Raw genomic sequence first — 12,551 nt, 5'->3', positions numbered from 1 at the left:
TTTCACAGACATTACAGTACTTGGAAAACCGTTGCCCTGTCACAATTTTTCAATCTACCATTGTTTATGTTTTAATCAAAGAAGTGCTACCAGAGAATTCAAGATCTTTTAAAGTTGTATCACTCAGTCTTTTATGTGGTGCTTTTAGCTCAGCTTACTTCATTCACACATATGTAAAATAAACCTTTGTTTAGATATTAGGTTTTTAAAGCATACAAAGGTCTGCATTTTGCAATGCACTGTGACAGGTGATTTCACTTACAATCCAGACATGAAAACAGGTTTTAAAGTCATTTTCTCCTAAGAACTTTAGGACACTGATGTACCAAGAGGAAAGTAAGTGTATCTGGCTTATGTATGGTATTTTAAGTTAAAATATTTTTCTTGTTTAGAAAAGACATAGGCCCTGTGCTACTAGTACACAAAACTACGATGGAAACAATCTTAGCACCTCGGTCCAGAAAGATCTAGTTATTCTCACATACCTTCAAAAATATTGCATTTAAAGACATTCAGTCACCATATTGATTGATCTACTCTAGCACTTGTTAACATATTTTGGACAAAATATTCCTTGAAAAGAAAATGACCTCTTAGAAAACTGCATATAGGCACATATATTCAAATTTTTTACTACAATGTCATGTGATCCTGAGTCCCTTAGAGCCTAGGTACATGTCATTAGGCTAGTAATTAAGTAAAAATTACAACCTAAAATAGAATCTAATAGTCTTCAGAACAATAATATTTTCTATTTTTGATGTCATTCTGATTTCACCTGCTTGGTGTGGAAGTGGGATTCCTGCTAAATTCTTCTGCTCTTTATACAAGTAGCTTCATCTGATACTGAGATAGCTATACATATAATCTGCAAATAACAACTTGGACTAGAAGAAACAAATGCTACTTTACTTTCCAAATATTACATGCCTAAGAAAAGTTTATATATTTTCAGTATTTTTAAAATTGAGAATTATCTTTTAGTTTTGGCAAATAATCAATTAACTTTTACCTTTATTAAGAGGAAAATAATAAACAAGCCAAAGGATTCTAATTGAAAAATATGTATTTCTTTCCCTGGCCAGGTAGCTCAGAGCATTGTCCTGAGACATCAAGGTTGTGGGATCAATCCCTGGTCAGGGTACATGCAAGAATCAACCAATGAAAGAATAAAAGAGTGGAACAATACATCAACGTTTCTCTCTTTTTCTCTATCACATGTGCATGCCCCTTCTCTCCCTCTAAAATCAATAAATTAAGAAAATAAAGATATGTTGTCAAAATATTTATTAGACTGTTATAAAACAAGAGTTTGTTACCAAAAAAACAGAAGAGAAAACTGAGTTTGCAAAATGAGAAACTCATTAGCAAATGACAAAGCTGACCTGCAGCGGCATCCGCAAGTTGTGAGAAAGGCACTGTTTCTGACATTCTCTGACTCTTCAAAAATGAAAAGAAGTGTCTCCACAGTGCGCTGGCAACTGCAGCAAGGTGGCGCTCTTTAGCCGACAATGAAGACTGCACAGCTAGGTCCACGTTTTCCTTTTGAAGTTCCTGACACAATTGTTGATGCATATTCCTAAAAAGAAATAAAAACATAGCTAACACCCAACAAATGCTTACAAAAATATTCTTGAAATACATTTTTGGCTTTTAACATTTATACCATATAAAAACTGAAGGCCCATTTTATATAATTAAAACCTTTATGCTACGACATTATGCATTTCTGGTTATTTGATGGATGAATGATGGCATATTAAGCACCATAAAGTTAATGTTAATTACTAATGTCAACCATTAATTATATGCTTTTTAATATGTCAGATCTAAATGAGAAACAGGCAGCTTCAGAATGAAGGTCTGCATTTTGCAATGCACTGTGACAGGTGATTTTACTTACAATCCAGACATGAAAACAGTTTTTAAAGTCATTTTCTCCTAAGAGCTTTAGGACACCGATGTACCAAGAGGAAAGTAAGTATATCTGGCTTATGTATGGTATTTTAAGTTAAAATATTTTTCTTGTTTAGAAAAGACATAGGCCCTGTACTACTAGTACACAAAACTACAATGGAAACAATCTTAGCACCTCGGTCCAGAAAGATCTAGTTATTCTCACATAGCACAAAATAATAAAAAATAAAGTTATTTTCCATAAAACAGTGAAACATAAATTCAATACTGTCTGAAATTTTGAGTTATCATTTGCTCATTTTTTTTTGCTTATTTCAATTGAAAATTTAGACATTTCTAGGCCTTAACAGAAAATTAAGAGGGGGAATACTAAGATTTTTATAGTGATCTGGAATAGAAGGCATTTATACAATACGCCCAGTAAATAACATTATTTACAAATAAATCTACAACTATGATATTATTTGTTTCTATTTCTATTACTGCATCATCAATTGAGAGGACACACAAATACATGGACACTATCCTTAAATTTTCTTCAATTAAAAAGAAAACAATGAAAAATAGCTCCTTCCTGGAGCTAAGGAAGACTTCCTTTTATAATAGTAGTATTTCATTAAAAAATTAGTACTTTGAAAAAACAAAAAAATATGGCATTAATTCCAACATTCCTGATGTTTTAAATCAGTTTATCTACAGGAAGGGGTCACATGAAATAACAATACAAAACACAGAATTAACTACTACATGTATTTAAAGCAATTCCAGAAAATGATCAAACTGGTCGCAAGACTACATCTTACTTTTCACATAACAACATGTAAATAAATATTATAAGTATCAATATATAATATTTAGACTCTGAACCTTTACAATGCAATTCTTGGATTAAAAAAATTTTTTTCTTGACAGAGAAAGAGAGAGAGAGAGAGAGAGACAGACTCCCACATGTGCTGTGACAGGGATCCACCAGGCAACCCCCAATCTAAGGCCAATGCTGAAATCAGCTGAGCTATCCTCGGTGCCCAGGGCCGAAGCTTGAATCAATCAAGCCACTGGCTGCAAGAGGGGAAGGGAGACAGAAGGAGTAGAGGGTGGGGAAGGGAAGCAGATGGTTGCTTCTCATGTGTGTGCTCAGACCAGGAATTGGACCTAGGAAGTCTGCATGCCAGGCTGATGCTGAATCCACTGAGCAAACCGTCCAGGGCTGGATAAAATTTAATCCTACTTCAAGTACCGAAAAGAAAAAGTGTCCAAATTGCCTGGGGAAAGAATACCATAGCAAGCAATTCTTATAAAAGCTAACCAAATATCTATGTTCTCTCTGTGTAAAAACTTGCCTCAGATGCTTTCAGCTTAAACTAGTGGCTAGAGAAGCACTGTAAGTCCTCTAGCTTTGAATGATATAAATATCAAAACCACTAAAAATCCACTTGGCAACTAACTCAACTGCCTTTATCAATATAGCAAAGTTCATGAGTACATTTCGACCCACTAGAGCAGGGGTCCCAAACTACGGCCCACGGGCCGCATGCGGCCCTCTGAAGCCATTTATCCGGCCCCCGCCACACTTCCAGAAGGGGCACCTCTTTCACTGGTTGTCAGTGAGACGTCGCAAAGTGCGTCATCGCTCACGTACAGTACTACTTCCAGTGACGCAGGATGCACACGTCACGGCCCTGGAAGCGCGTCATATCACTTGTTACGGCTAGCAGTGACAAATATGGAACTGGACATTGACCATCTCATTAGCCAAAAGCAGGCCCATAGTTCCCATTGAAATACTGGTCAGTTTGTTGATTTAAATTTACTTGTTCTTTATTTTAAATATTGTATTTGTTCCCGTTTTGTTTTTTTACTTTAAAATAAGATATGTGCAGTGTGCATAGGGATTTGTTCATAGTATTTTTTATAGTCCGGCCCTCCAACAGTCTGAGGGACAGTGAACTGGCCCCCTGTCTAAAAAGTTTGGGGACCCCTGCACTAGAGTCTAAGTAAAATAATATCACCCATTTATAGCTTTTTCAAAGTACTGGTTTCAAAAGATAATAAATAACTTATTGTACTTGGATAGGATAGATTTTGCCCACTATTTCTTTTTTTTTTTTTTTTTTTTTTTTTTTTTTTTTTTTTTTCATTTTTCTGAAGCTGGAAATGGGGAGAGACAGTCAGACAGACTCCCGCATGCGCCCGACCGGGATCCACCCGGCACGCCCACCATGGGGCGACGCTCTGCCCACCAGGGGGCGATGCTCTGCCCATCCTGGGCGTCGCCATATTGCGACCAGAGCCACTCTAGCGCCTGGGGCAGAGGCCACAGAGCCATCCCCAGCGCCCGGGCCATCTTTGCTCCAATGGAGCCTTGGCTGCGGGAGGGGAAGAGAGAGACAGAGAGGAAAGTGCGGCGGAGGGGTGGAGAAGCAAATGGGCGCTTCTCCTGTGTGCCCTGGCCGGGAATCGAACCGGGGTCCTCCGCACGCTAGGCCGACGCTCTACCGCTGAGCCAACCGGCCAGGGCCGCCCACTATTTCTAAATAAATAATAAGCCTTTCTTCAGTAACTAAAACCTATTCCCTAAGGAGGTGGTATAATTTCTGATCATCCTCTATGAAGATGATGAAGTTGACAGCAAGAAAGTAAAATAATATAACTAAAGGTCACATGGCAAAGAAGAGCTGGCCCTGGAATCTGAACATAAGTCTGACTCTGAAGCCTGTACTTTTCCTGTACACACTAAGACACACACTCTTATGCACTAAGATACACACACACACATATACACTTTCAACACTGATAAATTTTTTTCTTACCCTGCTTGGGTTGAAAAAATTTTACCAAGCCTAAGAAAAGAAGATGAAAAAAGCCATATGTAGTTCTGCCTTGCAAAGGAGCAATACAAGAATTCTATATTAGAAAAAAGACTATAAGGAGTGATACCAGGAAAAATGCATTCAAGGCAATATTTAAAATGGCCAACAGAGCTGAACCACTTTGGACTTCTCCAGAACAAAAGGTTCAAGTACCAAGGAGTATAGCTAAGAGTTACTATTGGAATCCGATTCAGAGCTCTGAAAAAAAACAATCCCCTAGATAAAAAACTAAAGATAGCAATTATACTCTCCAAGGTAAGAGTTAACAGAGCAAGAACAAGTTCCAATTAAGGATAAGTCACTGACCCCAGAACAGACTTGTTTTCGAAATGTATAATTCACTTAGTATTTTGGTTTGAAAAGCAGCTACATATCCTGGGAATATGCAAATACTTTTTACTCTATGGTTTGTATGTTCAAGCAATATCAGACCAGATAAGAGTGATACTTTATTTTAACATACAAAGTTATTTAAGACCCTCTAATAATTTCTGTGAACATAATGATATCAGACAGAGGCGAATGCAGGAATGCCAAGGATTTGCTGTAGTGTGGGTCTGAAGGCAGAGTCAAATTTCTGCACTACCGCCAAAATAGTAAGAAATACTCTGTGCAGTCATTGGTAAGTTTTAAATCCTATTTTCTGCACCAGAAAATTAATTACACAAAGACTACAGAAAAATAAATTTATTATAGATGTGACTTCATACCTACTGAGTGTACAATGACAAAAATACATTCATTGAAAGAAGCTCTGTCACTAGAGGTAGCATTATAAAACATATAAAATATAAAAAAGAATCTAATATAGTTCTAGATGTCATGGTTGTTTTTTTTTATTGATTGATTTGAGAGAAAGAGACACTGATTTGTTATACCACTTATTGATACGTTCACTGGTTGTTTCTTTTTTGTGCCCTGACCAGGGGTTGAACTTGCAACCTTGGTGTGTCAGGACGACGCTCCAATAACTGACCAACTTGGCCACAGCCTGTCAAGGCTAATTTAGAAACCATTTTCTACATGCTTCTACAAACAGTAGAAAAATTAAAAGTAAAACTAAAAAGCACAAAAGGTAAAATGTGATTTGGGGTCAAAAACAAAAAGAAATATCACAAGATATGTAGACTCTCCCAATAGTTGGCAAATGGTTTACATAAAGACAAACTTAACGTGGGTTAAAAGTCACGCTGAGAATACACACGTGGAAAAACATATGCGTGACGAGCCCACTTACATTCAAAAAGATGCAATATAATACAGCAGAAAATAAAATGTTCTGAATGTTGTCATTCAAATTGCAGCTCATATAATAGAAACAATAGCAATATCCAACATTTACTGGTATTTGCCATGGGCCAAGCACCATGGTCAGAGTTTTATAAGAAGTATTTCTCACCTTTCACAAGGCACTACCACTACTTGTCTTTCTCTAGTATTTTTTTCACCTTATGAATTAGGAACAATTACTATTCAAATCTTATAAATGAGAATATTGAGGCAAAAGAAGGAAAATGTTGGGTAAAACAGCTAGGTGACTATTGTAAGAGCTGTGTGACCTTAAAAAAGAAAAAAACAAACAAGTAACATCCCAATTTCTGTTTGAAGAGTCAAGAAGAGGAATAGTTATTTGCTATATCCACCGTTAGGTTTATTGTAAATACCATATGAAATAACATCCTCAAAAGCGTTTAGAAACCTATCAGCACACTATATAAACACCCAAACTTGCAATACGTAATTACTGAGGTCTTCATGCGCTTCCATATTAGTTCTGGTATCCTGTCCTCTTTGGCTCACCGCATTATGGTAAAGTATAAAGACATTCCTGATTTCTGCAACTGACTGCTGCTTTGGCCCTCTTTTCAATCTGTTTTCCTGTTTTTATCTTCCCACTGCTTCTCTCTTTTTTTTTTTTTTTTTGTATTTTTCTGAAGCTGGAAACGGGGAGAGACAGTCAGACAGACTCCCGCATGCACCCAACCGGGATCCACCCGGCACGCCCACCAGGGGGCGATGCTCTGCCCACCAGGGGTGTTGCTCTGTTGCGACCAGAGCCACTCTAGCGCCTGGGGCAGAGGCCAAGGAGCCATCCCCAGCGCCTGGGCCATCTTTGCTCCAATGGAGCCTCGGCTGTGGGAGGGGAAGAGAGAGACAGAGAGGAAGGAGAGGGGGAGGGGTGGAGAAGCAGATGGGCACTTCTCCTGTGTGCCCTGGCCAGGAATCGAACCCGGGACTTCTGCATGCCAGGCCAACGCTCTACCACTGAGCCAACCGGCCAGGGCTCTTCCCACTGCTTCTTGATGCGACTTCACACATTTCACTTACCTATCTCCCCGCCACCTCTCCGCCCCTCCACAGACACACAGATGTCCTGAGGCGGCGGTACAAGGGGCACTGACACCTCCCCTGACCTCTGCAACCTGCCAGCCGGGCTCTGAGGGACGCTCTTCCCCCAAACCTGGGCAGGCTTCTGGAAACACCTACTGGACTGTATCTCGGCTGCACTTCTCACCCTATATACTCTTGTTACTCCTGTAACTGATAATTATGGAACAAGGTATGACATCATCTCTCTTGGGGTAGTCATAATTGTTTATGTGATAATACTTCTAATATATTGTGCCTCAAAAATTTAAAGAACAGTTGTTTATTAATGGACATAATACCACACAGAAAATATATAATATATATTATAATAATATAATAAGTATAACTGATAAGAGCTAAGAGAAGGCATCACCAGCAATAACTGTATTCCCTTTTTAGTGCTATTCTAAACCTGACAGCGAAAAATATAATGGGAAGATCTAAGTCAAAAAGGTGTTCTAAACCACTATGAATAATTATTTCACGTATCTGACTGATCTAGCTAATAGAAAATTGGATGGGAATCTGGATATCCTACAACCATTTTTAGTTTCAGCTAAACTCATCGAAAAACCTTAGGTACTTCGAATGCTCTTGTCCTTCTTGTTCACATTTGTACAACAGGGCTAAAATCTGCTTTACTCCCCAGAAAGAATATAGCACAACCAAAGTAATGACATTATACCAAAAAAACACACAAAGATTGGAAGCTGGAAATTACCCTAAATATCATCAAATTCAATCCTGTCTTCAATAAAATGAGAAATATAAAATACAGCCTCCAGGTATAAAGAGACTTCTGCAAGGCTTCACTATGAGAGAACAGAAGCTTGAGTCCTAACCCCCCCAATTCTGTGCATACCCAAGCTATCAGCAAAAGGCCATAATCAGAAACCAGACTGGCAAGGAGCAACCCGGGTATACCTTGCAATACCTCCCCGTAACAGATGCCTCAATGCACATGTGCAGATGGGAAGGAGGGGTGAGTGGCGGTGGATAACTGAGGGGGTATGTGGGAACAGGGCAAGAAGTCTGTTGGCTGGTTTCACTACCAAGGACTATGACAAATAAAAAGCACAGCACTAGCAGTGAAGCTTCCAGACACATATAATGCACCTTTAAGGAATAGAGGGGCTCCACAAAGTAAGAAAAAGTATCCAAATGAACACTCGCCTAGGAGACAGAAGACTATCTTGTGACCCTGGAAAACTTCTGCGACAGAGTTTTTCATGTGTTAAATGGAGTAATGCCCTACTATCCTCCATGGAGCTGCTAAAGTACCAAATCAGACCACTCAGGTAAAAACAATGTATAGACTATAAGGTAAGATAAGATGATTTTAGATGCACTGCTACTGCTTCCAATACTGATGCGCATGTTCACAGTTGTAGTAGAGCATTATCGAGAAAGCCATGGGCTTTACAGACAGGCACACCAGAGTATAAATCCTGCTGTCAACTACTAGCTGCTTGGCCGTTTCCTCATGTCATAAGAATTGTTAATAAGAAACATTCAATAAATGGAATAATTATCACTTGTGGCCAAAGAATCAAAGATTGTTTATTGAGAATAGATATGCTAGCCCTATTCTATGTCTTTGACCTTTATTAATCACTATAGTTTAATCCTATAGGTACTATTATTATCCTCATTTTATAGACAAGGAATCTAAGTATAGAGAGGATAAAAATTTTACTGGCTCATAGTATTAGTGAGCAGCACAGCCAGAATTTAAACCCAGTCAGTCAAATCTAACTACTATGCAACAATGCTACAGCTACTTCACATACCATGTTACTACCCAAATAAATAATACATGCTTTAAATGCCACATTGCTGTAGGCATTCCTATGTTAAGTTACTCATAAAGGTAGTACAAAGTAGTATAACAACCAATCCCGAATGGACCAGATATGCTCATGTTAAAGGTTGAACATTTCTGAGGAGTGTAGACTATTCTAAGGGATTTCAAAGATCAATGATATGATCATCTAAAATTTTCCTATCACCCACAATTAATTTGCAAGGCTGAAGAAAGAGTAAGGAATCCAGCATTAAGCCTACCAAACAAAGCATGCTCCCTAGCAAAGCTGCCTGAAGGTTTCTATGGTTTTACAGAATAATACTAGTGAGGTACTTACCAATAAGAAGGAGCTACCTCAATAGTTCTAAATCTTGACTACCATCAAAATCATCTGTAGAGCTTTTTAAAAAATACTAACATCCTGACCTTACTAAAGATCTTACTGTATCTCCAAGTTTGAGGCCAAAGCATATTACTTGTTTTTAAATTCTGATTCAGCCAGTCTGTGGAGGGGCCTGAGTCTATACTTGTATTAGGCAGAAGCTGCGAGTCCTTGGACCACACCTGAAGCTGTCACCTTCCTGGCTTTTGTCTATAAAATGGGAATAATAGTACCCACAGGAATGGGTTAATTAAAACTAAAATACTCAGAATTGGGCTGACACATATATCCTCAATAAACAATCTCTGATTTTCAGGCCAACAGAAGTACTTCATTCATTAAATATGTCCTATTTAATTCATGCAACCAGTAGCCTGTGGACACCACTAAGTAGCAAGACCAGATGTAGTCTGTCCTAGAGCAGGGTTGAGGCCATGCTTCTACTTTGTAGGTGTAAGCGTAAAACATAGTACAAGTTTTACACTAATTCAAAGAAAGATCATTGAGGTCAGAAGAAAAAGGGCACGACAGTAATTCTCCATGGACATGTTAAGGACTGAAGAGGTGAGAAGGAGAAAAGTAAAAGCTCAAAGGCACGTACAATCCACTCACTTTCTAGTTCCATGTGTACTGCAAACGTTCTGAACAGGAGAGAGAAAAAGTTTGCAAAAGAGGACTAAGTCTCTGCTCTTCTGGAGGTTATATTTAACATCTCAGGTTGTGGTAAGCTTTAAGAATAAAAAAGCATCAACAAGGAAAATATGGGTGGTGGAAGTCACTATTTCAACTAGGATGATCAGGAAACACCTTCAAGAAGGCAGCATTTCAGCAAACTAAACTGTAAGGGAGGGAACAACAAAGACCCACGGGGCGGGGCGCAGTCTATGGAGGAGGAGCCGCAAGTGCACAGGTGCCAAGGCTGGTGCTCCACAGGCTGTGGAACACCGCAGGAGGCCAGTGGCTGAAGCACCTGGGTCACAGAGGAACAGAAAAGGAATTCAGAAGTAGTGCAGCTCCAAATCATACAGGGTTTTTTGTTTTTGTTTTTTGGCAGGGACAGAGAGAGAGAAAGGGACAGATAGGGACAGACAGACAGGAAGGGAGAGAGATGACAAGCATCAATCATTAGTTTTTTGTTGCGACACCTTAGTTATTCATTGATTGCTTTCTCATATGTGCCTTGATTGTGGGGTTTTCAGCAGACCAAGTAACCCCTTGCTCGAGCCAGAGACCTTGGGTCCAAGCTAGTGCTAGTGAGCTTTGCTCAAACCAGATGAGCCTGTGCTCAAGCTGGCGACTTCAGGGGTCTCGAACCTGGGTCCTCCGCATCCCAGTCCAATGCTCTATCCACTGCACCACCACCTGGTCAAGCTCATACAGGGTCTTGTAAGAACTCTGGATAAAATATAAATGGGCAAGGAGTCACAAAAGCAGAAGCTTAACATAATTTACATCTCAAAGGAACACATAAAAGAGCAAAGTGTTTGGGGGAATAGAAAAAAAAGTAACCACTCTAACTATAATGGAGCACTTTTATAGTAACATTATAATGCAACGCATTTAAGAATAGACAATAGCTCTCTATTTGTTGTCATATTTTGTTCAATTTACTGCACCAGAAGTTACTTAGTGCTGGCTAACGTGTCTGATGCCAGAGACACAAAAAAAAATTAAGGCAGATCCTGCTCTGAAAAAAAAAAATCAAGATTTCATTCTGAAGCTAGTAAGGAGCCACTGCAGGACTCTGAACTGAGGACTAGTGTAGTGCAACTGTGTTTGGGGAAACATTAGTCTGATGATGGTGGAGAGAATGAGTTAGAGCAAAAACTGACTCCGGACAGGAGACCCATTATGAAGCTTCTGTAAACAACTAGGTACGAACTAATAACTAACGTGTAATTTCATCTACGTTACAGTTACAAAGGGAAAAAAAAGCTAACAGTAATTATTTAACGTTTTGTGAAAGAGAAAAGGTAGCAGTCCATGCTAACTGCTATTGCTACGTTTTGAGGGAAGGAAACAAAGTTAGGAAGTAACAGAGTATAATTTGATTTGAAAACAAAAAATTTAAGAAATAAAATCCAAAATGTTTTTGGAAATCTGGAGCCACCATCCATGAGTACATTCACTCACAAATCATTCTGCATGGTAGTTCAGCTCATTTTTAGTGAACATTTCAAAGTCTAGTACATGTGGTATTGTATTAGATGCTATCAAACATGGTCCTTGCTCTCAAAGAACGAACATTTTAAGTGCTGAAACAGAGGAATGCACTGAGTATCATAATGGGAAAAAAAAGGACCATTTGATAAACTGAGGGTTTGATGAAGGCTACTTAGAATAATCATTCCACTACCAGGTTATGAAAGTTGTGTTAGCTAACTGAAAAATAGTTTTAAAGAGTTTTAAGAAGTTGCAATTATATGAGTAAACCAGAGTGACATGAAATTAGATGGTGTATGAGGTGACTCACAAACAACTTAGTATTACCAAAAGATGAAAGGTCTAGGGGCAGAATGTTGGAAAGTGAAACTAAAGTATTGATGGGCAACCAGGTCATGGAGGACCATGGGGACCAGGTCATGGAGGACCATGCCATCTAGAAAGTTAAGAGCTACAAGTAATTCTTTCAGGTAAAGAGAATCAACAAAGAGAAAACCAATTTGTATACCCAACATGTATCTTCCCAATAGTTTGACCCCAACATAACCTAGAGCTTACAAGGATGAACTTATAGACTCATACATTTAAGCACTCTGTGTAAACTGCACAGGGCTAATGTTACAATGCTATTTGTCTTTGAAATTTTTCATTAAAAAAACCTAACCTGGGGCGCTGGCTGATTGGCTCAGTGGTAGAGCATCGGCCCGGTGTATGGATGTCCTGGGTTCAATTCCTGATCAGGGCACACAGGAGAAGAGCCCATCTGCCTTTACACCCTTCTCCTTCTCCTTCCTCTCTTTCTTCCCTTCCCGCAGTCAAGGCTCCATTGGAGCAAAGTTGGCCCAGGCGCTGAGGATGGCTCCATGGCCTCCACCTCAGGCGCTAGAGTGGCTCCAGCTGCAATGGATCAACATCCCAGATGGGCAGAGCATTCGGGCGTGTGTGGGAGTCTGTCTCTCTGCCTCTCCTTACTTCAGAAAAATTGAAAAAAAAAACAAAACAAAAACTTAACCTGGTAAGTATATGCATGTGTGACATGGTACAT

General features: G+C 39.2%; 1 protein-coding gene across 1 annotated transcript in view; it reads right to left on the bottom strand.

Moving 5' to 3' along the window:
* Window positions 1–12,551, bottom strand: part of MMS22L (MMS22 like, DNA repair protein) — a 144,313-nt gene that overhangs the window by 38,877 nt on the left and 92,885 nt on the right. The window contains exon 15 of the mRNA XM_066358846.1: window positions 1,386–1,579. Coding sequence (XP_066214943.1) covers window positions 1,386–1,579 — 194 coding nt within the window. The remainder of the gene's footprint in view (window positions 1–1,385; window positions 1,580–12,551) is intronic.

Source organism: Saccopteryx leptura, chromosome 1 (assembly GCF_036850995.1).
Source record: "Saccopteryx leptura isolate mSacLep1 chromosome 1, mSacLep1_pri_phased_curated, whole genome shotgun sequence".
NCBI lineage: Eukaryota > Metazoa > Chordata > Mammalia > Chiroptera > Emballonuridae > Saccopteryx > Saccopteryx leptura.
This window is presented reverse-complemented; position numbering and strand designations above follow the sequence as displayed.